Source organism: Platalea leucorodia (assembly GCF_965183815.1).
Source record: "Platalea leucorodia genome assembly, chromosome: 15".
Taxonomy (NCBI): domain Eukaryota; kingdom Metazoa; phylum Chordata; class Aves; order Pelecaniformes; family Threskiornithidae; genus Platalea; species Platalea leucorodia.
The window spans coordinates 2,369,966-2,393,730 of NC_138837.1; the positions used below are offsets into that span (position 1 = coordinate 2,369,966).

Consider the following 23,765-nt stretch of genomic DNA (forward strand, 5'->3'; position numbering starts at 1 on the left):
GACCTTTGCTGGGTCCCATCAGTGCAATCCATCGCTTACAAACATTGGAGCTGGGGTGATGTGGCAATGGCCATTTCCCAGGAGGGGGACAAGCGCAGGGCGGGCAGTGACCACACAGGGTGACACGGTGGGTTCCTCGGCCCAGCTTATTGCGCCTGAGCCAGGGGACAGCCCCGGGCTGCCTGTCCCTGCGTGCCCAGAGCACAGCCCTTCCTCCCCAGCCCCTGCTGCAGGCGCTGCTGCCGTGAGCCCTCCGAAACGTGGCCTGTGCAGCGGGAGCCCTGTCGGGGCAGCAGCGGGGAGCGGGAGGGTCTGCTCGGGGTGCTCCCACTCCAGCCGGCGGGAGACGGAGGTGGGACGTCCTACCTGTCCTCGTCCCCTCTGTCCGTGTCGTCCACCTTCTGCCGGCTGCTCCCATTGAGCAGAGCGAACTCGCTGACCTCCGAGCCCTCCACGCGCCGGCTGAGCCCGTCCTGCCCCTCCAGCACAGCCAGGCACTCGTCACCCTCCTTGCTGCCGTAGCGGTGCCCGCCTCTCTCCAGGCTGATGAGGTTGAGGTAGGAGTCCCCGGGGCCCAGGGCTGGCAGCGAGCCGGGGGCCACGGGGCTGCCCAGGATGCTGGCGGGGGTGGAGGTGGACGGGAGGTGGACGTCCAAGCTGTAGTGGTTCTTCAGGTTCAGGGAGAGGGACTGAGCCAGGGACAGGTTTTGCAAGGAGCGGTCAACTGGTGAGAGAGGAACAAGGAGTGTGTGAAGAGCTGGGGATCTCCAACCCAGCTGCTCCCCTGGACCGTGAGGGGTGCAGAGATGCTCCAAAGCCCCCCAGAGCCTGCTGGGATGGTACTGGGAGCGCCCCAGCTGCTCCCTGGGACCACGAGGGCTGCAGAGATGCTCTGAAGGGATGGTGCTGGGAGCACCCCAGCACCCAAACAACCCCCACCCTGGTGCACGGGCCACCATGCTCACCCGGCTGCCGGTGTTGCTCCCGGGCTTCCAGCACCGTCAGCTGCCGCACCAGCAAGGAGACGTGCTGCAGCAGGTCACGGTTGGTCAACAGGAGCTGCCGTACGCGGGCCTGCGCTTCGATCCGTGCCGCCGTTTCAGCCGCCAGTTGGTCCTTCAGCAGCTGCACCTGCGCAATGGGGCGATGTGGGGATGGGGCGATGCGGGGATGGGGCGATGCGGGATGGGGTGATGCAGGGATGGAGCAATGCAGGGCCAGGGTGATGTGGGATGGGGTGATGTGGGATGGAGCGATGCAGGGTGGGGTGATGCAGGGTGGGGGGATGCAGGGATGGGGTGATGTATGGATGGGGCAATGTAGGATGAGGCGATGTGGGGACGGGGCGATGGGGCCCAGGCGATGGGGGCCGGGCGATGCAGGGATGGGGCGATGTGGGGCTGGGCCATGCTGGATAGGGTGATGCGGGGCCGGGTGATGCGGGGCTGGGGTGATGGGGCCTGGGCAATGCGGGGCTGGGGCGATGCGGGGCTGGGGCGATGGGACCCGGGCGATGCGGGGATGGGGCGATGCGGGGATGGGGCGATGCGGGGATGGGGCGATGCGGGGCCGGGACGCGCAGCCCCGGGATCCCTCGGCAGCGGCGGCCCTCGAGCGCCCCCTGCCGGCCCCGCTGCGGCTCCCGCCCCCCCCCGCCCCGGTTCCCCCCCCCCCGGGGCGGGCCCGGAGCTGCGGGCGGAGGGACGGGGGCGGGGGTCCGCTGCGCCCGGGAGCTTGAAACGAGTTGGGGAGGTGCCCAGCCGGGGGGGCACCGGGCTCCCCGCTCTGCTGCTGCTTTCGGGGGAGAGGCGCGGGGGGGGCGGCTCCCAAAAACGGGGTGAAACGGGAGCTGGTGGCGCTGGGGGGCCGTGACTCTGCGAGAGCGGCCGGGGCTTGTGCGTGCAGCCGGCTCCGCGTCTGGGGGAGCGGAGCAACGCTGCGAGCTGTGCTGCGAGCTGTGCTGCGAGCAATGCTGCAAGCTGCTCCGTAAGCAATGCTGCGAGCTGTGCTGCGAGCTGTGCTGCGAGCAATGCTGCAAGCTGCTCCGTAAGCAATGCTGCGAGCTGTGCTGCGAGCTACGCTGCGAGCTGTGCTGCGAGCAATGTTGCAAGCTGTTCTGCAAGCTGTGCTGTAACCAACGCCGCGAGCTACACTGCGAGCTGTGCTGCAAGCAATGCTGCAAGTAATGCTGCAAGCTGCTCTGTAAGCAATGCTGCGAGCAATGCTGCGAGCTCCCTGCGCTGCTCCCACCCCAGGACAGGGTGCTTGCTCCTGCTGCCAGCCCGGCCTGGCTGGAGCAGGGAGAGGAGAAGGGCTGGTGCCACCCGAGGGGAGGGCAGGACGCTTACCTGGGCCACGGCCACCTGCGTCTGCTGCTGCTGCTGGAGGAGCTGCTGCTGGAGCAGCTGGAGGCAGTGCTGGGAGGCCAGCGGGGTGATGGAGGCCGAGGAGCAGGGGCTGCTGGGGCTGAGCAGCTGCTGGGAGCCGCCCAGGTGGAGGGAGCAGTTCTCGGCATCCTGGGCACAAAGAAACAGGCAGGGTGAGCGGACCGACCAGCTCCGGCTGGGATTGGGATCATGCTGCCCCACGGCACTGACCCCAGCGCGGCGCTGCAGCCCCCGCACCCGGGGCACCAAGGGGCTGTTGAGGGGGCAGCCCTGGGCTCGGTGTCAGGCGCTGCACGACCACACGATCCCCAGGACAGCACGGTTCAGCGTGACTCCCGCTCCCTGAGAGCTGGCAGGGCTGGACCATCTGCATCTGGCCGCAGCTCCAAACAGGGAGGGCAGATCCCGGGGCAGGAGGCATCAGGGAGCGACCCGAGTACCCCACCGCCGTCCCATGATGTGGCTGCCCAGGCTGGGCGGTTTCTTGCTGCCTGAAACATTTGCCAGTGGCAGCAGCGGTGCAGCATCAGGGCCATCAGCGTATTAAAAACTACAGGCGGGCAGCGCAGATGCTGAAGCAGAGCGGTCCCAGCCCTTGGAGATACCCAGCATGAGCAGGGCAGTGGAAACACTGAGCGATTGCAGAGCAGCCCCTGGCCCAGCCGCAAGCCCCCCGCGCGCCGGCACGGTGCTTAGAGCCCAGGGTCCGCTGGTTCAGCCCAAGGTGGGTGAGCCTGCAGCCACCTCACGTGCCCTGGGACCACGCGGTGGCCCCGTGCGTGGCTCACGTGGCCCGCCGTAGCACCGGGGGGCTCGGCATGCAGCCCAGAGCCGGGCAGCGCATCCCCCCGGCGGGCAGCCTCCCACCCTGGCAGCGGGGGTGTTTTAGGACGGTTCCCCTCGCAGCGCGCCCCGCTGGGAGCCGGCCCGCGGCCGCTGCCTTTCCTGCCCCCTGCCCTCCCCTGTTGGGGCAGCTCCAGCACCTAGAAGGAAAGCGTAGGAAAGCCCAGCCATTCCAGCCGCGGAAATGAATCCCACTGAGTGCATTTCACCGCAGCTGTTTTCAGCCAGGCCCTGCAAGCGATACAGTTGTGTGAGATGAAGCGGTGCCATTCAGGCCGCCGGGAAGCGCTCATGGAGAAGCTCTGCAGAGCAGCTATTCATTATGGCGAAACCACTGCTCGTGCCGAACGCTCCCTGCGTGCCTGCGCTGCCAGGGCTGGGCCCCCTCGGGGATGCTGCTGCCTGGGCCTGTGGGGCGAGGGGAGCCGGGGGTTGCTGTGGGGCAGTTGGACGAGTGACAGCCGCAGAGCGGCACTGGGGACGCAGACATCCACCCGCATGGCAGGGAAACGGTTGCCTCGGCAGAGATGCCTCTGCTTAGTTTCTGCCCGTTATGTGGGTGCTGCTGCGGGAGAGGGGTCCTGCCTCGCTGCTTCTTTCTCGCGATCGCTCCAGCTGAGCCCCTCTGTGCTCTGCCCTGCCGGCACCGGTGGGCTCTCCCGGGTTGCATTTGAAGCCCGCTCAGCCGTGCGCCGTGGCCCCGCTCCCAGCTCTCGCCTCTCCCCATGCCCCAGCGCTGGGACACAGCTTAGCCACGGGTAAACCGGGTGCTGAACACCCTGTCCTGCCACGGGGGCTGCGAGAGCAGGGAGCCAGAGGGGGGTCTGCAATGGGGTCTCCATGAAAGCCCCTCCTCATCAAGCCGTGATACAGTGACCCCAAGCAGAGGGACCCCAGCAGTGGCAGAGCGGGTGGACCGTCCCCCAGCCCACCCCCCATTACCTGGCAGTTCTTATCCTTTGAGGCTTGCCCAGGTTTCAGCATGCTGAGGTCCCCCCTGGCAGCGGGCAGCTCTCCAGGTCCCCTCTCGGCCACACAGATGCCATCAGAGTCGATGCCAACCTCGTCTGCATCCGTGATCTTGGAGCCCTTTATCTGGTGAACTTCAAACGAGATGGATAAATAAACCCAAGCCCCTGCCGCTGCAGGATCGCGGCAAGGAGCAGGGGCCCCGAGCAGGGCTGGCAGCCAGGGTGGCAGCTCAGGGACAACGGCCAGGACTTGCTTCAAGTCTCGGCGTGCTGCGGAGGGGCAGGAGGAGGGGAGCGGGCCAGCCGAGGGGCTGGTGCCTGCAGACCCTCAGCCTGCTGGACAAGGGGGCTTAGCTGCCGTCTTTCTGGTGCCCAGGACATGCAGGCAAACAGGGCGGATTCCCCGCGCCCCCCATCCGAAGGGGCCTGAAGCTCTCGCTGTCACTAGAGCTGGCCCACAAAGGACATGCCACCTTGCAGTTTCCCACCCCAAAGCATCCCTGCTGCCGCTGCTGAGGGAGGGGTCTGCCCGCGCCCCGCGGTGAGCTGCGCGTCACCTTCCAGCGGCTGCTCCTCGGCCGACTTGTCGCTGGCGCCGTCCGCCTGCCCGTCGGCGTTCTGCAGGGCGTGCTGCAGGCTCAGCTTGTGGCACACCTCGAAGGCCTGCCCCACCGTGCGCACCACCCGCATCGCCTGGCTCTGCGGAGCAAACCCGCGCCGCTCAGCCCCGCGGCGGCCACGCTGCCGCCGCTGCCACCCCACTACCGATGGGAAAACTGGGAGCCTTCCCCCCGCTTCCCACCCTGGGGCTGCCCCACACTGCCATCCCTTCCCATGGCGGGGTGTCCACCGCTGCCCACCGCTGGACCCGACACAGGGCATCCCCCCGGTCCCCTGCTCGTGGAGATGGGTGCTCTCCTCTCCATGTGGGCTGCGGCAGGCGGGCTGCGCTGCTGCCCGGGCTGGGCAGGAGGGACAGGCACCAGGCACGTTTTTTCGGGGACATCCAGCACTGGCGCTGCCTCGGTCTCTCCCCAGGGATCTGCACCCTCCGACCCAGCGGTCACTTTGGCTCCTGCACGGGAAGGCGCGAGGTCCCTCAGAGACCTCTCACCCGGGGAGAACCCGGCCGTAGCCCCAGCAGCATCCTACCTTCTTCTTGGATTTGAAGACGTTGCACCTGAAGGAGTTGTTAGCACCGTCCCTTGCGATGTAACTAAATATTTTCAGGTCTTGCGAGTCGTGAGACACATAGAAGATTCTAGGTGGGAGAGAGACAAAGGGAATTAAGCACCCAGGGGAGCCTCTGGCCCCAGACAACCTTGGCGGCTGCCGTGCGTCCCCAGGACGGCCGGCTCACAGCACCCGCGGCCGGAGGAACCAGGCGGTGCCAGTGCACAGTCCCTCCTGCGAGTTTCAAGGCAGGATGCGACGGATTTAGAGAGTGTTTCTGGCTTGATGGAAAACCTTCTGGTATCTGAAGTAGGCAAAAGCTTTTTAAAGATGCTGTGGGAAAGCTAAAAACTCTATAGTATTGGAAAGCGTCTGGCTATTTTTAGCCCCAGCAATTAATCCCTGCCCGAGCTGCAGCGTGGCACAACTGCCTGTCCAGCGACCGTCCTGCCTGCCTCGGCGTGGCCAGCCCGGCACCCGGCGCGGGGCCGTTCTCAGCAGCAGGCAGGTGGCAAGCACAAAAGCCGGCGTCCCCTGGATGCCTCTCCCAGGGAAGCTGGGTGTACTCGGAGGGTTTCTCCCTCTCCTGTTCAAGTTGACTTTTTCTCCTCCCCGTGCTGCAAAACCGTTTTTAAAGACCTTTTTATATATTTGATTTAATCAGGGGAAAATGTGACAAGTGAGTTCAGCTCCAAATAGAGAAGAAACCAAAGGGATTCTTGAGATGTTTTTTCTTTTACTCTTTTCTGTCATTGGAATTTTTTGTGTTGAGCTTGCGATTGGAGCAATTATTGCCCATGTACCACACCTTGTAATAATCTGTACAAAATGCCAGAAGGGAGAGGTAGGCTCGGGTAATGCACCAGCACGTCCTCCGCTCCTTATCTCCTCGCCAAGGGCTCTGACCCAGAAAGCCAGCGTTGGTCATCCCAGCCCCTGGGGCGGTGGGCTTTGCGCTCCGGGTGCAATTATTCACTTAGCAGATCCAACAGCCTGGTCCAACCTGTGCTCTTAGCTGTGTCCTTAGGCTACGCACCGTCGCTGGGGCTGCCTGCAAGGAAGCCATCCCTGATGGCCCCTGAGGCATCTGGCTGGGGCTTGTGGTCTCCAAAATACTTTGAGATCCCATGGCAGGTCCTGTGGCAAGTCAGCGCTATCTTACCACGTCCTGTACGGGTTAATGCCCTGTAAGCACTTATGCCTTAGAGTAAGGCCCTTCTTCAGAAGCACACGGCATCCAGCGAGCCATGCTCTGAAGGAAAACCGCGGGAAGCCTGTCTTCAGAGTCAGAATCAGAGAGTAATTCGGGTTGAAGGCATCTCAGGGGGTCATCTAGTCTAACCCCTGTTCAAAGCAGAGCCAGCTTCAAAGCTAAAAGCTAGACCAGTTCGTCTCACTCTCAAAAATGTATGAAAAGGATTCCTCATTAGCAGTAATTTTGCAACCTCATTAATTTTTCATGGTCCTTTGGAAAGCCAGTCTTGGCGGAGGTAACTCGGCAAGCTGAGGATGGACATGCATCGCTCAGGGCTGACTGGACCGAGCTGCTGGAAATCCCCTGCCGCGTACCTGTACACGGGATCGTGCATCACCACCATCTTACTCTCGTCCCAGGTCCACTCCTTTCTCTGTAAGCAGAAGGCAGAAACAAAATCACAGCGAGTCAACTCAAAATGAAACGCGACCAGGCTGATGGGCAGGAACCGTGGAAAATGGTGCCTTTGTCCCAAGCCAAATCCAGGCTACGGTTTGACTGTATGAACAATGGCTGTTTCATTCGTATCTTGGACAAAAATAGATTTCTTTGATCATTTATCATATCTGGTCGTCTGATCACAGTCCTCAGGGCTGAAAATGGTCCCTAAGATTAATTTATAGCATCAAATATGCAGAAGAGTAACACGTGCTGGGGAAGAAGGCTCTGAGCTAGGGCTTAGGAGATCGGGGTCCAGCCGCCGGCTCGGCTCGGTGGGAAGCACAGCCTGGGCAACGAGCTGAGGGGTGCTCAGCCCAGGCAGCACGGAAAAAGCCTACTGGTATTAGCAAAGCAACAAAACCGTATTTCCTGAAAGCTTGACATTTTTTGATAGAAAAACCCCCTCTTCCCACAGTGCAATTTTCCCACTCTTCATTCAGCAAGGTTTTGTTATTAGTTTGATGAAAAATGCAGTGTTTTCTTGTGAAAATTCTGGGTGGTTTTTAAGGAAAGGCCAGTTTGGGTTAGAAGTGTGACTGGCCTGAGCAGCAGTAATACCCAGACATGGTCAAGGCCAACATCCCGGGTGCCCCGGCCCCGCGTGCCCCCGCGGGGCTGGAGAAGTCTCACCTTCTGCTTCTTGCGCAGAATCACCTTCACCCCGTCCACGGACACAATGATGCTCACTTTCTTCTTCTTAATGTTCTTGGCTTTGAATTCATACTGATGGGAAGCAAAACCCAGGTTAGAAGAGAGGTAGGACTGGGGCGTACCTGGGACAGTGTGCGGTATTAGTCAGTGTTTTACATGAAAACATCAGTCTCGTGTTTAATCCCAGCTGCCGAGGGAAGTGGGAATTTGTTTTATCCTGCTAAGAAAATCCGTATTGGGAAGGATCCACTGCCACAGCTGGGATGCTGGGTGGGATCCTGGCTTTGTCAGGAGCATCCCTTGGGAGAGGACAAGCCGAGCTCGATCCTCTGGACCACATCCAGAGACCCTTAATTCGGATCTGGGAATAACCTTCCCGATGCATTGGCCATGGCCAGTCCGGGGGGCTCTGCACCGAGGCTGAACGGGGAGACGGCACCTGCAGCAAGCACCCAGCAGTGATTTATGGCATCTCCAGAGCCCTTGCATGTCAGCGCTGCAGTGCATGGGGAATATAAAATCACTTAGGAATTGCAGGGAGGGCCAGATGGGTGGCAATAACGCAATTATACCTCAGTCATTTACATAATCACATTAACCTCAGTGGGCTCGGTATCTCTGGAGAAAAACCCAGCTCCTCACCTGCAGGTGTCTGCAGTCTGAACTCACCTCTATTTGTGTTAAAAATTAAGCTGCTAGCTTTTAAATGTTGCTTTTGCTGACAGCTAGAAGCGTGGCAGAGCCCTTCAGCTCTGGAGACCTGTATTTACAGCACTGATCCTTACTGGCCCTGTTTTAGGCACTGTTTTCAGCTTCCAAATACAGCATTTTGATACCCATATTTTTCACAGTCCCTATCTGAAATCCAGCTTTCCTGGGCCAGATCCTCAGTTTATCTAAGCCAGCACAGCCATTACTGTCAGTGCAGCTGCAGTAACAGCCATCATGTATCTGGTAAAAACCAAATCCTTTGGATTAACTCGATGTACAGTTACCATAGCTGGAAAGCAGAGGTTACAAATCCCCTGTTTTAATGTCAACGGTGTGGTAACGGAGCTGGGACTCGGCAAAGGGGACACGACGGGGACACCGCTGCCTGCTGGCTCTGCCCGTGCAGGCAGCCGCCCTGAGGCTACCGACGTGGGTGCTACGTGGGCTGCTGAATCGCGCAGGAGCCTGCGAGGGCCGCAGAGATACCGGCACGGCCGAGCGGAGCGACAGCCTCTGGGCTCTCTCCACATGCTGTTAGTTATGGTCCACCAGAAAACAGGCTGTAGCCAGCCTCTGGCCATATCTTCCAGCAGTCTGTCAAACTGGAGGCAGCTTGCAAGCTTTCCCTGCTAAGGTGCCAGGGTGACTCAGACCCTGCAGCCCCCTCTGCAGCGTCCCGTCCCCCCGAGGACAGCCGGCCACCTTGCTGGCGAGCACCGTGCCACCGAGCCTTCCCGGGGAAGGCTGCGCTGCCCCAACGGGCTCGTGGGGACCGGAGGTGCCTCCGCTCCATCGCCAGCCTCCACCGCCTCCTGGGATGTCTCTGCCGCATCGCTTTGGGGAATCAACGCAGACTGCATGAGTTGTAGCACAGAGGACAAGGCGATGCCACGTGGTGGAGCGCAGCCTGAAGCCTACCTACACCGTGTAATTAGACATCTAATTAGAAATCTTATCTCTTTATACAGTCGGCGGAGCTGCAGGTAGCAACTGAGACGTTAAGGGACTCCAGGCACCTCTTCCAGGAGCCTGAAGTTGAAGGACTCTGTGCGTGGCTCCATGTCAGCACGGCACCCAAGCGCTGCAGAGAAGAGACGCGTCGTTCCAGCTCCTCAGCACCCATTGTAAGCCACGCCAGCCTTACAGGCAGAAAATTGGGCGGCTTTCATGTTTATCAGGCTTTTGATGCTGCTTATTGAATTCTTAGCACTCTGCAAGGTTTATGGTATCAGACAGACCCCGGATTAAACCATAGCCGTTTGATCTCCCCATGAATTATTACTCTGAGACAAGCTCTTTAAAAAATCTATCTATAGCACCATTGTGTGTGAAGCCAAAGCTAAATTTGCTATAGACGTTTTTTTATTTATAGGGAGGAACGAAATGATGGGCGAGGCGGCGAGTGCATCCTTCAGACCGCCACGGGCCGGGGGGACCCGCAGGAGACGCACGCATCTGCGGGGCCGAGGCCGGGCAGCCGCGCTCGCCGCCGTCAGCACCCGAGAGGGCTTCTCCCCCCCTGCACCCAAGCAGCCCCTCGGTGCCCCGGCACCGCCGGCCCAGCCTCGCTGGGTGCTCCCCGCTCTGCCAGGCTGCAGCGTCCTCCTCCCCTGCGCTCAGCACCGCCAAACTGTTTCTCCTTGTCTGCTTGCATGAATGTCAATAAAGCCGGGATAGATTGTTCTGCCCGCTAAAGAGCTATTTATCTTTCTTTATCCACAAATGGCTGGGAAAATACTAGCCGAGCTTTCCAAGAAAGAGAGCGCAATACAGCGTATTTTCCCCTTGTAGCAACAGGGGTGCAATTACATTCAAACAAGGCTCTTTACTCAAAGGCTTTAAGCAAAGTCCAAGTCTGGATTTTGCAGAGATGCTTTTTCTTTCTCTCTTGGACAGAAAGGAACAATTGGGAGCAGCAGCAGCGCATCTCCGGGTGCTGCCAGGAGCCGTGGCAAGTCTCCGTAAACCCAGGGAACTTCAGCCACCTACCGCACCACACCACACCGCACCACAATGCACCACACCACAATGCACTGCACCGCACCACACCGCACCGCACCACACCGCACCACACCACACCGCACTGCACCACACTGCACCACACCACACTGCACCGCACCGCACCACATCGCACCTCACCGCACCGCACCACAATGCACTGCACCACAATGCACCGCACCGCACCACACCGCACCGCACTGCACCGCACCACACCGCACCACACTGCACCACACCACACCGTACCGCACCGCACTGCACCACACCGCACCGCACCACACCGCACCACACCACACCGTACCGCACCGCACCGCACCACACCATACCGCACCGCACCACACTGAACCACACCACACCGTACCGCACCGCACCACACCGCACCACACTGCACCACAATGCACCGCACCGCACCACACCACAATGCACTGCACCGCACCACACCGCACCGCACCACACCGCACCACACCACACCGCACCACACCGCACCACACTGCACCACAACGCACTGCACCGTACCACACCACACCACACCACACCACAATGCACCACACCGCACCGCGCCACACCACACCGCACTGCACCACACCACACTGCACCGCACCGCACTGCACCGCACCACTCACCCCAGCCTGACTCCGGGACAGGCACAGGGCTTGAGCTCCAAGCAGAGCTGTACAGCCGGCGTGAGCTGCCCGGCACGCTCTCTCCTTGCCCCTGCCGCGGGCCGGTGCCGAGCCGCTGAGCCGTGCTGCCGGAGCCGGGGCTGCAGAGGCACACGGGGCAGGCGGGAGCAGAGCTCAGAGCTTCTCCCCTGCCCCAGCCACACGCACGCCCCGCGCGCGGCATCTGAAGCAGTTTGGACCCTTGCGATCCGCAGGCAGCACCCTCGGGCTCTGCTCAGGATGCAGCCCTTTGCCACAGCATCATCAGCCTGGAAGGAGGCTGATGAGTTTGCCGGTCCTGCTCACTCCGTGCAGCTCGTGGCCGATGCCGCTCACGCTTTGCTGCTGCGTCCTCGCCAAGGCATCTGCCAACAGCCACCGCACGCTCCCCAGAGCAGAGGTGCCGTGGTCCCGGCCATGGGCAGGATTAGCTTGGCCTGAAAACAGTTAAACCTCATTGGGTCCCAAAATCCTTTCTAAAGGGTGAAAACTCTCAAGCAGCAGGAGGCGTAGGACGGCCTGGCCCCACCCGGCTGCCCGGCATGCAGAGCCGTAACGCCAGCTGGGCGAGAGCCGCGGGATCCCGAGAGCAGGGCTGGGCGAAAGCCCCGCGAGCCCACGCCGCGCCAGCTTGGATTGGGCTCTCTCTCCATCCCTACACATAAGAGGCAGATGGGATACAGCTTCAGTCACTTAATTGCTTCCTATCAAGCAGGAATCAGTATTTTAATTAACTGTGATTTATATAAGGACAAAAAAGCACATGAAAAAATACACTCCGGGAGAGCAGACTATCTCCTATCAAAACGTTCAGTGCATAAACCAACACACCTCTGAGCACGAGGCTCCCTGGCTAACCCGGCACGATCGTCAGCGAGCAAAGTCTAGTCACTGGTAGTTTTTTCTTACTATTGAATTGATGTTATTTTTTTTTTTGGCAAATTTGTCAAGGTTACCAACAAATCCAAACCCACACAGCAGCATTCATCTTCTCTGCTGCCTTCCGAGATTCAAGCGTTATTCTCTTGCTGCTTGTGCTATCCGATGGGGGGAAGCTTTCTGGATGTTAAAGGATCTGGAGTTGCCCTTACAAGTGGCGATTCGGCAGGCAACCCTGGCAGCTTTCTTAGCTACGGAGACAAGATGGGACATTTTATAAAAAAATGCAGGTCAAAAAAGGGCAATGCATCTAATTTAATTTAGCAGCTTCATTAATTCTATTTCTGATGTGTCTGACCTGGAATACTTTCTATTTCTGCTTTTAAATCCCCGTGTTTGAGTCCTTGCCTTTCATACGGTCCCACACACTGTTGGCATGTAATATTAACTTACCCAAGAGCTAAAGGCTGTATGACTAGAAATGTTAATGGCGCCGTGTAATGCATATTTCATCTGATAATTCCACCCAAGCAGATATAAATTACACATGCAGTTACCAGCCTCCATCTGCTGATGAAAGAGATGGGCTAATGCACATTGGAAATCATACGCAGTTTCCAGCACTAAGAACAACTTGCATGAATAGCGTTATTCAAGGAAGCAATTCTTAATGTGATTAATTACTGAAGGTAGCAGGGCCTTCATTATGCAAATGAAAACTGTCATAAAATAGAGAGTTTGCAAGTCTTAGAGGCAGCCTCTGTTTCCAAAAAACGCATCTTCCTCATTAACAAGGAGCAGAAGGGCCCGAGTCGAGAGAGCCGGCAGAGGCGGGACGTGCTCCCTGCCGTGGCTCACTTGCTGCTGTGCAGCCCAAGTCGTATTCGGGGAAATCAAGGCGGAGGCTCTCCAGGTTTTCGAAACAGGAGTACATCAGTGCTCCCAGTCGCTGCCGGGCAAGTACTTCGTTTGTGTGCCCAAAGGAAGATGCCACAGGCTTGGAAATGGAGGACTCTTCCTGCCGCTGTAAATTCCCCAGCCAGCCCTTAGCCTGCTGTCCTGCCCCCAGCCTCCCCTCGCCCCGGCCCCGGCCTGGCAGGCTGCAGGATGGATGTGTCCATAAACAACCCGCAACAATAAGCAGTCGCAGCCCCTTCCCAAACCTTGCCCGCCAGACGGACACAGGGAGCATGGCAATGAGGAGGTGGCAATCTGCTCGGCTCTGCCCCCCGACAGACCGGCTCCGGGCAGCGTCACCCCGGCAGGACCCACCGGTCCCCGTCCTGCTCCCAGGCTGGCACACGGCCGCATCCCAGCCGCATGGGAGGCAGCCTTCCCTCCCGCCGCAATATGCAACCTCCCATGCCATATGAGTGCTATTTTAGGAATTAAAGCCATGATGAACCCAAGTACTTCAAGTTCAGGAATGTTATTAATTTCAAACCAAACTGACCCGCATGGCGTGAGGACACGGCGTTATCTCGACTGCTGTTTGAATTACTGATACTTGGAGTGCTGCTGCTTGGAACTGATGCTACAGAAAACTCCCGAGTTCTTCTCCCAGCGAGTGCAGCTTAGCCGAGCGCTGCGTGCCACCTCGCAGCTGACAAACGAGCAGTGTCAGTTCCCATACCCTTTGGACCGCAGGCTGCGGTCCAGCCTCCAGTCCCCCCTGAGCCACCGCGGCCCCTTCTGCATCACATCACACCTTCCCGCGACAGCCCTGCCAGGCAGCGGCGGTTTCGCCGGTCAGCCGCAGCCTGCTCCCTCGTGGCCTCCGGCTGGCAACCGCTGGGTTATGGCCTTTCCTTTGTTCGCCTTGGGAAGCATGTGCCTGTCTGAATCCTATGAACTCCCAGTGCCCGGCGGCGGGGCGCACGCTCCCAGGGACGTGGCCGGTGTGAATGCGGCCGGGCATAGTCTGGGCCTGTGCTGCAGTAACTGGGCAACACGGACACAAAAGCGATGCAGGAAGCAGTGAAGTCCAGGAGTGCACCTCCTGCCCAGTGGAAAAATGAGAATTTATGATCCTTGGAAACATAAAACTGTTCAGTGGAAAGCAGAAGCTGAAGGGGGAGTACAATAGGCAAGGAGAATGCTGGCAACATACCCAAAGTCTTTTTTTCTCATTTAAATTAGCTCCTTCCACCATCCCACAAATTCTCTGTAGATATTGCAGCCCGCTCCCCACGCCGTGAGCTGAAGGGGGCCGAGGAGCTATCACGGCCCCTCTGGGTTCCTGGGAGTCCCTGGAAGGGCAGCAAGGCAATGTGACCACAGTTCCTCACACAGGATTGATTTATTTGTTCCTAGTTCTGTGCTTCGGCAGCGGTGCTCGCTGCCTGCGGAGCCAGGCCGGACGCCGGCTTCTCCGATGATGCAGGACAGCGTTTGCAGGTTTGTGCTCCAGCCCTGGAGCTGGGGCTGGGGTGCCGGGAAGCGGCGTCAGCTCATTTGTGGGGAGCAGCTATCCGTGCATGCTTCTGCGCCGGACCTCGCGTCAGGGCCTGTGGCTGCAGGCTTCGGCTGGCCCGGCGATCCCCTCCTCTCCTTTTCCAGCTCTCGGGAGCTGGCCGGTCAAGGGCTGAGTCTGCACATTTGAGTGTAACCCTCTGTCCCCTTCCTAATCTGAGTGCAACCTCTGGTGACTGGCATCGTGCCCTCGCCCCTCTTAGCACCATCCATGGGGTTCAGGACCCCAGTGACCACCCACCAGAAGGTCCCACCACACTCTCCTCCCCAGGACTCCCGTGCATTGGTCCTTTCCTGCCCGGCAATTCATGCAGCTAACCCCCCAGGAGACGTGGGCAGCAGGAGCAGGGTCCCCAAGGCAGCGTGCTTTCCCTGGGGAGCTCCATACGCTCCTTCCCGAGGACTCTGCCTGAACCACAGGCTTAGTCTCCACACAACCCATCCCGCAATGCCGACACCCCTGGCCACAGCCTGAGCTGCAGAGACCTGCTTACAGACTAAGCTTTGATTAGTCTTGGCAAGAAAAGCACCACAGGATAGACTAGCCACAGATGATTTATTGATAGGGTTGCTGTGGCCGGCGCAGAGCCGGTGCCCCGCGCGCTGCGGATGCTGCGCAGGTGCAGGAGCTGGAGACGTCTTGTCCTATAGCTGTGATGAAAGGGTTAATGGGAAAATCCAGTCCATGAACTCAAAATCTCCCCAGCAGACCTTATCTAAGGTACATGAAACCGTGTGCTTCCCAACACTGGCTTGGTCAGGCAGGTAACTGCTCTTTCAGGGCTGGAAAGTGGAAGCAGAGGTGCTCGTAGGTTGGCTGAGGGGCAGGGGTCGGACTCCAAGATTAGGGAGTCCCAGCACTTGGCTCTAGCTGGAGGACAGCCCTCCCGCTCCAAAGCCTCCCACCAAGCCCAGCTGCCTTGCTGGGATGATGTGTTGGTGAGCTGTGCTGACACCTCTGGCTCCTCTCACTTTGACCATGTCACGGTAACCAGCTGTGAAGAGGTGTTAATGGTCCTGACCAGCCTCACCTGGGGCCTCCACCCACACCCCACCCATGGGCACAGGAGATCCATTTAAGCTCAGCTCTGGGCCTTCTACCCCTTCCTGAGCTCCAGTGTTGGTCTCCAGCTCAGCCACAGCCATGCCTGGCCATGGACCTGCTGATCCTGATCTGCAGACTGACCTCCCACCTTGGCCTTGATCTCATCAGCAGAGACCTGCCTGATGATCTGGGCTCTTGATGGAGCCTGGCTACTACCCAGGGTCTGCTCTGCTGACTTTGCTCTGGTATGATGGCAGGGGGCCCTGGCTGGCGAGGCCCCTGCCCTGCCAGCCACGTTAGCGTGGTTGGCTTCCAGCTCCTCCTCACTGAGGGAGCAAAGTCACCCTTGCTGCTCCCTGACCCCAGGGCAGCGTGTGGCCCCTTGCACAGCTGCCTTGGTGCAAGGAGATGCACAAGCATCTCACTAAGGAGGGGTCTGTTGGCCAAGCCCCTCACTAATGCCCAAACTTGGTGGTCAGCCCCTCACTGCAACTAGAGCTGAGCCATGCTGCAGATTGAGGGGGGAGGAGGGATGAAAGGCAGTGGAAGAAATTATAAAAACCTGAGTTAAGCTAAGAAAATATTTGCATTTCTGGAGTCTCCCATTTGGCATTGTCAGCACTATTTTAATTGGTCTAATCTGCAGGTCTTCTTGGACCTGTGCCCCACAACCCCTCAGCCAGCATGAGGGCACTTCAGCCGTGTCCAGCCCCCTCCCAGCTTAGCTCAGAATTGCAGCTCCAAAAGTTGCTTCTTGAAAGTTGCCTGTAAATGGAAAAGGGCACGTGAGCTCGCCCCAGTCCCCCGAGTCCTGGCTCTGGCTGTGTTTTAGCTCGCTGCAGAGATGCAGGTGTTTTCTGCCTCTCTTTGGGATGCTCTTTAGGGCACAGAGGCTTCTGGAGGAGGCAACACCAGGAACGCTGGGCACGCCTGGCCTGGCTGCCTCCTGCTAACCCCTGTTTTGGCTTTGGAGATGCTCTGGGGTGATGTGTGTGAGTGAAGCCACAACAGGGCTTAGGGTCCAAGGGGAAAAAATAATCCCTTAGGAAGCAGTACCAAGTGCCACCCTCCTGCCAGGGTCTTGGAAGCCTCAGAGAAGCAGTTTGTGGATAACAGGAGAGCAACCTGTGGATCTGGGCTCTCTGGACGCTCCTTCCCAACAACAGCTTTAGGGCTCTGAGCGTATTGAGATGAAGCACTGACAGGTTGCTCCAGCCCAAGCAGCTTGTGTGTCATCTGCGTCCCCTTGCAGACACTGCCTGCTGTCATCCCAGGCTCCTGCCTGTCACCTTGCTGGAGTGAGGGTTCACAGAGACCGAGGTAAACGAGCCTCCAAGCACTGTTTTGGGAAAAATGTTTCTTTCAGGAAAGGAGCTGTACAGCTCAGCAAAACATGCCTGACAATTTTCTGCTTTCATAAATATTCAAACCCAGCCACATTGGGAGCTGACTAATCTGAAGACCTTCCCTGAAGAGAGCTTTCCACGCTTCAAATTCTTTTGCAGACGTGGATCCTGAGCTGTAGCTTTTCCCCGAGGTGGGCAGACATTAGCCAGAGTTCCAACACGGGAAACTGAGGCTGGCTTATTCATCAAGAGTTCGTCTGGCAAGTCAAGGCAGAGCAGCGAGCTGAAATCGGGAGTTGCCAGCACCCACTCACGGTGAGGATTACACACCCCCACTGCACGGCGTGTACGGACTCGTGATCCCCAGCGGGGCTGCAGTCCCCACGGCCACCCAGCAATCGCCTGTGGAGCAGCTCGGGACCCTGTTGCACCCTGCAGTCTCGAGCCATGCTCTCTCTGACTTCGAGAGCCTATTTACAGCGTAGATGAATTTGGAGAGAAACACTAAACTGCTCCTTAGTGTGAGGATGGAGAAATGCAAGCAGGCACCCACTCACATCAGTAGGAACGGAGGTCTGCTCCTCTGCAGCAAGGTGCACAGACCGGGTGAAGATCTGCCTGGTGACCCCTGCTCGGGAGGGCTGGGATCTGTCACTTGTACTGCATGGCCTGAGAAACACAGGTTTCTAGGAGGGCTGCGCTAACCGAGATCACCACACAGAAGGGGTTGCCATGGGTTGTGCTTCAGTTTGGTCATTAAACCTTTAAAAGCTTCCTCCTGCCCCTCTGTTTGGGAGAGAAGCTGCTAGGGCTCGGGTGGGGTGGCCGGTGGTGCTGCCTGGCCTGCAGGCACGGGGCAGGTGAGGATGCTGCCTCCGGCTGCAGCAGCTGGGGGTTGGTCAGATAAGGGGGAGGCAGGGAAAGAGCTGCCTTTTATCCAGGTCTCCTTTGCCTTCTGAGAGAATCCTGCTTTCTGAGGCTCTGCAGAGCATTCAGATGGGCACGTTAATACAGGCCTTCCTCTTCATCCCCCTTCTCCCCATCTTCAACAGCTCTTTTCCTTGGGAGGTCTCTGACTGTTGGAGTCTCAGGCAGCCTTGAAGGACAGCTGGATCTTTACACCTAAAGAGGTGAGGTGGCAAAGGCAGAGGACGTGGCTGGAGTTTAGATGTTCCTCTGAGCCAGTCAAAAGGACGTGGAACAGAAAGTGGTGAGTTACAGCCATGGGGGAGACCAGAGCTCCGGCAGGTGATGGGAGCTGGTGGGGAGACCAGCAGTGGCTCTTTTGTTAGTCTCTTCCACCCCTGAAAACAGGCAGACCGTTCTGGAACAAAGCTGCTTTGCCTGTTTTTAAAAAAGGGTGGGATAAAAGCAGCCTTTTCATTGCCTCCTCCCTGTTAAAGAGATACTGCGAGACCGCTGAGCTCCATCCCAAGAGGCACAAGCAGCCTCGCAGCCCAGCGCAAGGTGACATCATCTGGCCTTTGGTGCCTCTCTGACAAAAGCACCATTGTGTGACTGTCACTGCCAGGAACCCCCTGCTGTCCCCAGGTTTAATAGGGAGCTTTCCCACACACAGCCCTTCAGTCCTTGTCTTGCCAGGGCAGGCCAACCCCAGCTCACAGGGAAGCGGGGTTTTATTTTCCTCCCTACCTCTATTCACTTTGCAGGAGAAAACAAATTACCTTTTCTGTCTGCAGTGCTTCGGATGATTAATTAGTTTCAGTAATGAAGTAGCGTCTTGGGACCCCACCCCAATGGAGTCTCATGTACCAGGCACTGAGTGCCCATGAACATGAAAATGGTCCCTACCTCAAAGAGCTGCTAGGTTACTGCAGATAAAAAGTGCTAATTTCATTAGAAGCAGGTCAGATTCACCTGAAATAACCCTTAGAAGTGAAACTGCAATTACACACTGTGATACCTTCAAGTAATTCTGTATTTCCCTATAAACATCAGTGTCAAGAGGCCCTGCAGAGAAGGTTCTGTTTTTGTACACATGATGTTTCATATCCTAGTTGCCCTCCAGTCTGGTATGTAGGACAAGAGGCAAGTTAGGAGATTGAATTTTTTTTAAACCTTGTTCATCAATGTTCAAACAACAAAGCTCAGAAGAGCAGGAGCCAGGACTCTGCGGCAGGCTCGGAGCTCCATGAAAAAGCCTCAGACCCCCTGTGTGGCTGTGGGAAGGTAACCGAGTATTTTGTGCATTGGTTTCTCATCCACAAAGCAAGGATGTTCATTTTCTGCTTCGTTCATTCAGTTGTTCTGGTTACAGCCAGTCCCCTGCTAAGTGACAGCTACCCAGCACCTAGCCAGCAGGGCCAGACCACCAGACACTGCTCGTACAAAGACAGGAGCGGGGAGCAACTGAGGATTGCTGCTGCTGACTCCAAGATCCCTGCTGTACATTCGGTCCCTTCCCACCCCTCCCCGTGAGCCTGCTGGCCCGCTAACGCCGCAGCAGGTCAGCGAGCTGCGTGAGCCTGACAGCAGGGGAAATGGTCCTTGCTTGCTCGCTGGTACTAGGGCTAAGCTGTGCAGAGAGGGAAAGGAGGAGCTGGTGCCCTCACAGCAGCAGGAGAGGGAGATGGGACAGGACAGGGGTGATTAACAGGACGGCTTTGCTCTCTCTCTCGGGGAGCTGGTGTTTATTGCTTGTTTGGAGAGAGAATAAAAATGGAAAGCCAATTTTTAGTTCTCTGGCTCTTCCCAGGAGCGCTCGTGACAGTTGCTCTTCAGGGAGCAGAGCACCCGTTCAGACTGCGACTGGTCTATGGCCATGGGAGCTGGCAGGACCCACCGTGGTGCGGGTGGGGGGAGCTGCGGTGCATGGGGTGGGGGCTCCAGGGGTGCTTAACGAGGGCCCTGGCAGGGGCTCACACTAGCACAGCACAGAGACGGGGAGAAATCCTAATCCCGCTGCCACGCTGAGGCTCTGACAAAGGCAGGTGCCAGGATTTCAGGCCTCTAAATAATGCAACGCTTCCCTCCGCATTTATGTAACGATGCTATTTTAGCGTAGGTAGCCCAAGCGAAGGAGGACGGCGAACCAGAGGCAGCTAGAGGCAGGCTGGGCGAGCCGTGCCCTGCATGCAGGGATGGAGAGGAAGCGTCGGTGCTCCTGAGGTTAAGATGTAGAAGGTGGAGGAGAGAAGGCCCACGTGTTCAAACCAGTAGCTAAGTCAACCCAGCCCCTGCTCCCAAGAGGGCCCGATGGCACCTACTGTGGTTCTCCACTGCAGCACCCATGCTGCTCTGCAGCCAGGAGAAACCATGTGGCTGCAGCCTCCTCCTTAAAGCCCCCGACTTCAGGATGCGGGGGAGAGCGATGCTGAGCATGTCCACCCGGGGTGGATACTTATCCAAAGGAGGAGGAGGAATCTAGTTTGCTGTTGAGAATCTGGAGAAGCTACAGCTGCATGACTAACACCTGCTTTTGGTAAATGCTGCAGGGAGGGACCATCTCCTGGCTTCTAAACGTGCTGTCACGCACCATCTGCATCTTGGGTGCTGTCCTCCAGCTCTGTGACTTGTGGTTTCTCCTAGCCACCTACTAGGGAAATTAGCATTTTCTTTGCGTATCTACAGCAGAGGTAGGAAGCTGGACTTGGCACCTCTATCTTTGAGCAAGCAGAATTCAAGCTGGAATGAAGACTTCATCTCCATTTGCATTCAGAAACAGCACTTGGTTACAAACTAGACCAGAATGAAAATGGGAGGGATGCTGAGCTGCCTAGCGTGCTGCCATGTGCAGGCCAGGTTTCATGCCTCGTTTGCGAGGTGCAATCGGGCTTCGTTCTCTTTCATGGCAGAGAGCTCTTTGTTAGCTCAAGCCCTGGGTCCAGCTGAACCTTTCTGCTTCTCAATGCCAGCAACTTTCATGAACAGCCTTGCTATGCACTGGGCTGAGACAGGGACTGAAATAATCTGCCTTATTCCCAGGCCAGGAGACTTTTCTGAGTAGTTGTTAATACTATCGATCTCCAACAGCTCCACTTGAGAAAACATTTCCTACAGAAAGCCCAGTGACTTATAGTCAGCCTCCAAGTGCTGCACAGAAAGGATGGGTCTGCATCTGTGAACAACAAGAGTACAGCAATTCCAGCCAGGAACAGGCCCTGGAGCTTGGGGGGTCAGTCACTGCAGGGCCACGGGGACTGCGTGTGTAAGGTCTATTAGTAAAGACTTGGCGTGCAGTCCTGAAAGGTCCTGCCTCCTCAGTAAAACCGGCCGAGTCAGGCCCAATGTTTAGATGCAGCTATTAAGAGGGATTTTCTAAAGCACGCAACTCCTAATTCCCATCGACTTTAGAAGGAGTCTTGGTTGTTCTGAACACGCGGGGCACAGATGTCTCTTGAAAGCTGCCCAAGAGCTCTTGTATCATGTGCGTTTCTGGAATACAGCAAAAGCGAAGACAGAAGGGAGCTCACCCCTCTCCTGCCAGGCTGCCCTGGGTGAGCATCAGTCGCACCCAGGTATTGCCCCGATGGGAAGACCTGAGCAGAGCCAGGCACGGCACGGCTGGCACGCTGCTGCTCACCAAGTGGTCCTTGGTTAGAAATTACCGAATGCTAATAAAATTGCCAACAGGCCACGGTAACCCTTCTCTGTGGCAATCTGTAAATCTAATGGAAGGTCTCTGGGTTCTCCTCAAACTGTCCATAAAATCCTACCTCAAATTTGGAAACAAGACTGTTACTACAAGAGAAAGAAAAATTAATGCTAATTGTGTCATTTCTAAAACTCCAGAATATGAAGCAGTTCAAGGACTCTGTTAGCCTCAGGGGAGCTACTGAGGTGAGTGAATCATGATGAGAGAAACAGCCTGGGTTTAGGCAGTGGGAATTGTGGATAAAGAGGGGTTTAAGATATCGGTATTTATTGTCACAGAGGCCTTGTCATCAAAACTGTACCAGAGCATCACAGCCGAGTGCCAAGGCAGAGGCAAGCAGCCTGGGCTGGGCTTTCAGGCTCTTGGACAAGAGGCTACTGGCTGATTTGGTTGTCAGCCGTCTGCAGGCTCGCAGTGCTGGGCAGCGTACGTGCCCAGGTCTCCAGGAGGCATGCCAGGGTCCTCAGCTGGGTATGCAGCTGCTTCACAGACGGGTAAGTAAAGATGAAGGACTTGTTATACACAGCCACAAAAGCAGCTATGAAGAGCGGGAACCCACCTGGGTGCACCCTATTCACGCTGCAAATAGAGCTACGGCACGCCGTGGTGTCCCCCTGCTCAGCAGTGACCGGCGGCAGCCACGCTCGGGGCTGACGCTCGGTTCCACTTCCCTGCCGCCTGCTCCGCTCCCCAGCGCCGTTCATGGTGTCCCCGGGCTGGCGGTGGTGTCAGCAGCTAGGTGTGAAGCTGTGGACATTCATGCGCCCTCGCATGCAGGTCAATGATTAAGCACAAACAGGGTTGCCTGCACCCAGCTCACAGCTTCTCCTGCCCTGGGCTTAAATGCAAGGAAGCAAGACGAGCGGGAGACCAGCATTGCCCCGGGGAGGTAACAACACGAAAATAAGAAAATGTGCTTGGGCTGGAAGTTTAGGCCCCGTAATCATTAACGGCAGGAGCGCAGGCTGCAGCAGGACTGAACCGGTCCGTGATGGCTTGGGATCACTGAACCTTAGTGCTTCGTGAACCGCATAGGGTTCTGCGGTAGGTCCAGGGCACTCGGCGAGGCAGCAGGTATTGGTGGCAGACACCAGCGTTTGGGCCAGTTCTATCAAAGGACCCATGTGCCTGAAGAGTAACTGTGTGCCTTACGCCCTCCTGGAGCCAGCTGTAAATGTCTAGCCTTCCATCACACTGCATCCAGACTTAACATGTCCCACTGCTCTTCCTCCCGTGGCAAAAATAATCTGTTTTTAGGAAGAAGACCCTGGAGCTCAGAGGGTTTGGTGGGATTCCTGGGGGTAAGCTGGACATGGCTGTGCAGCAGCAGGGTGATGGGGGGCCCTGGCCCGTGATGCGCTCTCCTCCCCGCCAGCAGACCCGGCGTGGGGCAGTATCTCTGCAGCAGCAGAGTGACAGAAGGAAGGGGGAAGTGACTCAGGTGTCCTGGAAACAGTCAAGTGGTTGCCAATTAGTCCAAATAACCCATCTGGCCCAGGGAAAGGCCATTTAGAGAATGTCTAATCACTGCTGCAGGAAAGAAAGAAAACCATTCTGTAATGCCTTTGAAAAATCCCTGCTCCCTCATCAACGTATCCTTCCCTCCAGGGACCCACTCAATATTTTTATTCTGTAGATTTATCATAGAGTTATTTGGTCAAAACATGAAGTAGCTTGTCAAAGTATTATGTTAAGTAGCACTGGTTCTGTTTGCCTTCAGGCCTCATTTAGTACAGAGCAAAAGCAGAATGAAGAAAGCAAGCATGGAACTAAGCTATGAGCAAATCTTATTTCACTGGGCAGAATTTTGCTTTGTGGTCATGGTTCCTCAGGGTCCCCTCTCCTCAGAACACTGATCCATAAAGTACAAAGGGCCCTTGCGCTAGACAGGAATCAAGACAGCATCTACAAAGGCACCCGCTGCTGTGGCACTAGGTCTAGCCTTCCTCCCACGTCCAGTGCAGGCACCCAACCTGAGAACCAGAAAGGCTGAGGCCAGAGCACGAGGTTACACCATAGCCACAAGCTGATTTTTTTTTGGGGGGTTTTTCCCTGCATGTAGATAGCGTCACCCATGGGGCAGGTTTAAGCGTTTGTATTTTCATGGACCGTTCTGTTTTATTCCTGAAACGTGTCAGCCTGCTCTGGTGGAAGTCAACGCGTGCGCTCGCGTTAGCCGCACAAGGAGGGTCTCTGCCCCACCGGCGTAGCCGAGGCGCTGCACACCACGGGCAACCCCAGCTTCTGTGCCCTTGCCCATGCAGTTGGCACTCAGATTAAGGCACCTCCTCGTTGGCAAGCTAATCCAATGTACTC

General features: G+C 57.3%; 1 protein-coding gene across 1 annotated transcript in view; it reads right to left on the minus strand.

The window, feature by feature from the left end:
• LOC309597721 (carboxyl-terminal PDZ ligand of neuronal nitric oxide synthase protein-like) overlaps positions 1–23,765 on the minus strand; it is a gene marked incomplete at both ends in the record, with an annotated part of 37,414 nt that overhangs the window by 577 nt on the left and 13,072 nt on the right. The window contains 8 exons of the mRNA XM_082327375.1: positions 367–724; positions 966–1,131; positions 2,349–2,516; positions 4,173–4,333; positions 4,759–4,900; positions 5,354–5,462; positions 6,944–7,002; positions 7,701–7,793. Of these exons, the coding sequence (XP_082183501.1) occupies positions 367–724; positions 966–1,131; positions 2,349–2,516; positions 4,173–4,333; positions 4,759–4,900; positions 5,354–5,462; positions 6,944–7,002; positions 7,701–7,793 (1,256 nt within the window). The remainder of the gene's footprint in view (positions 1–366; positions 725–965; positions 1,132–2,348; positions 2,517–4,172; positions 4,334–4,758; positions 4,901–5,353; positions 5,463–6,943; positions 7,003–7,700; positions 7,794–23,765) is intronic.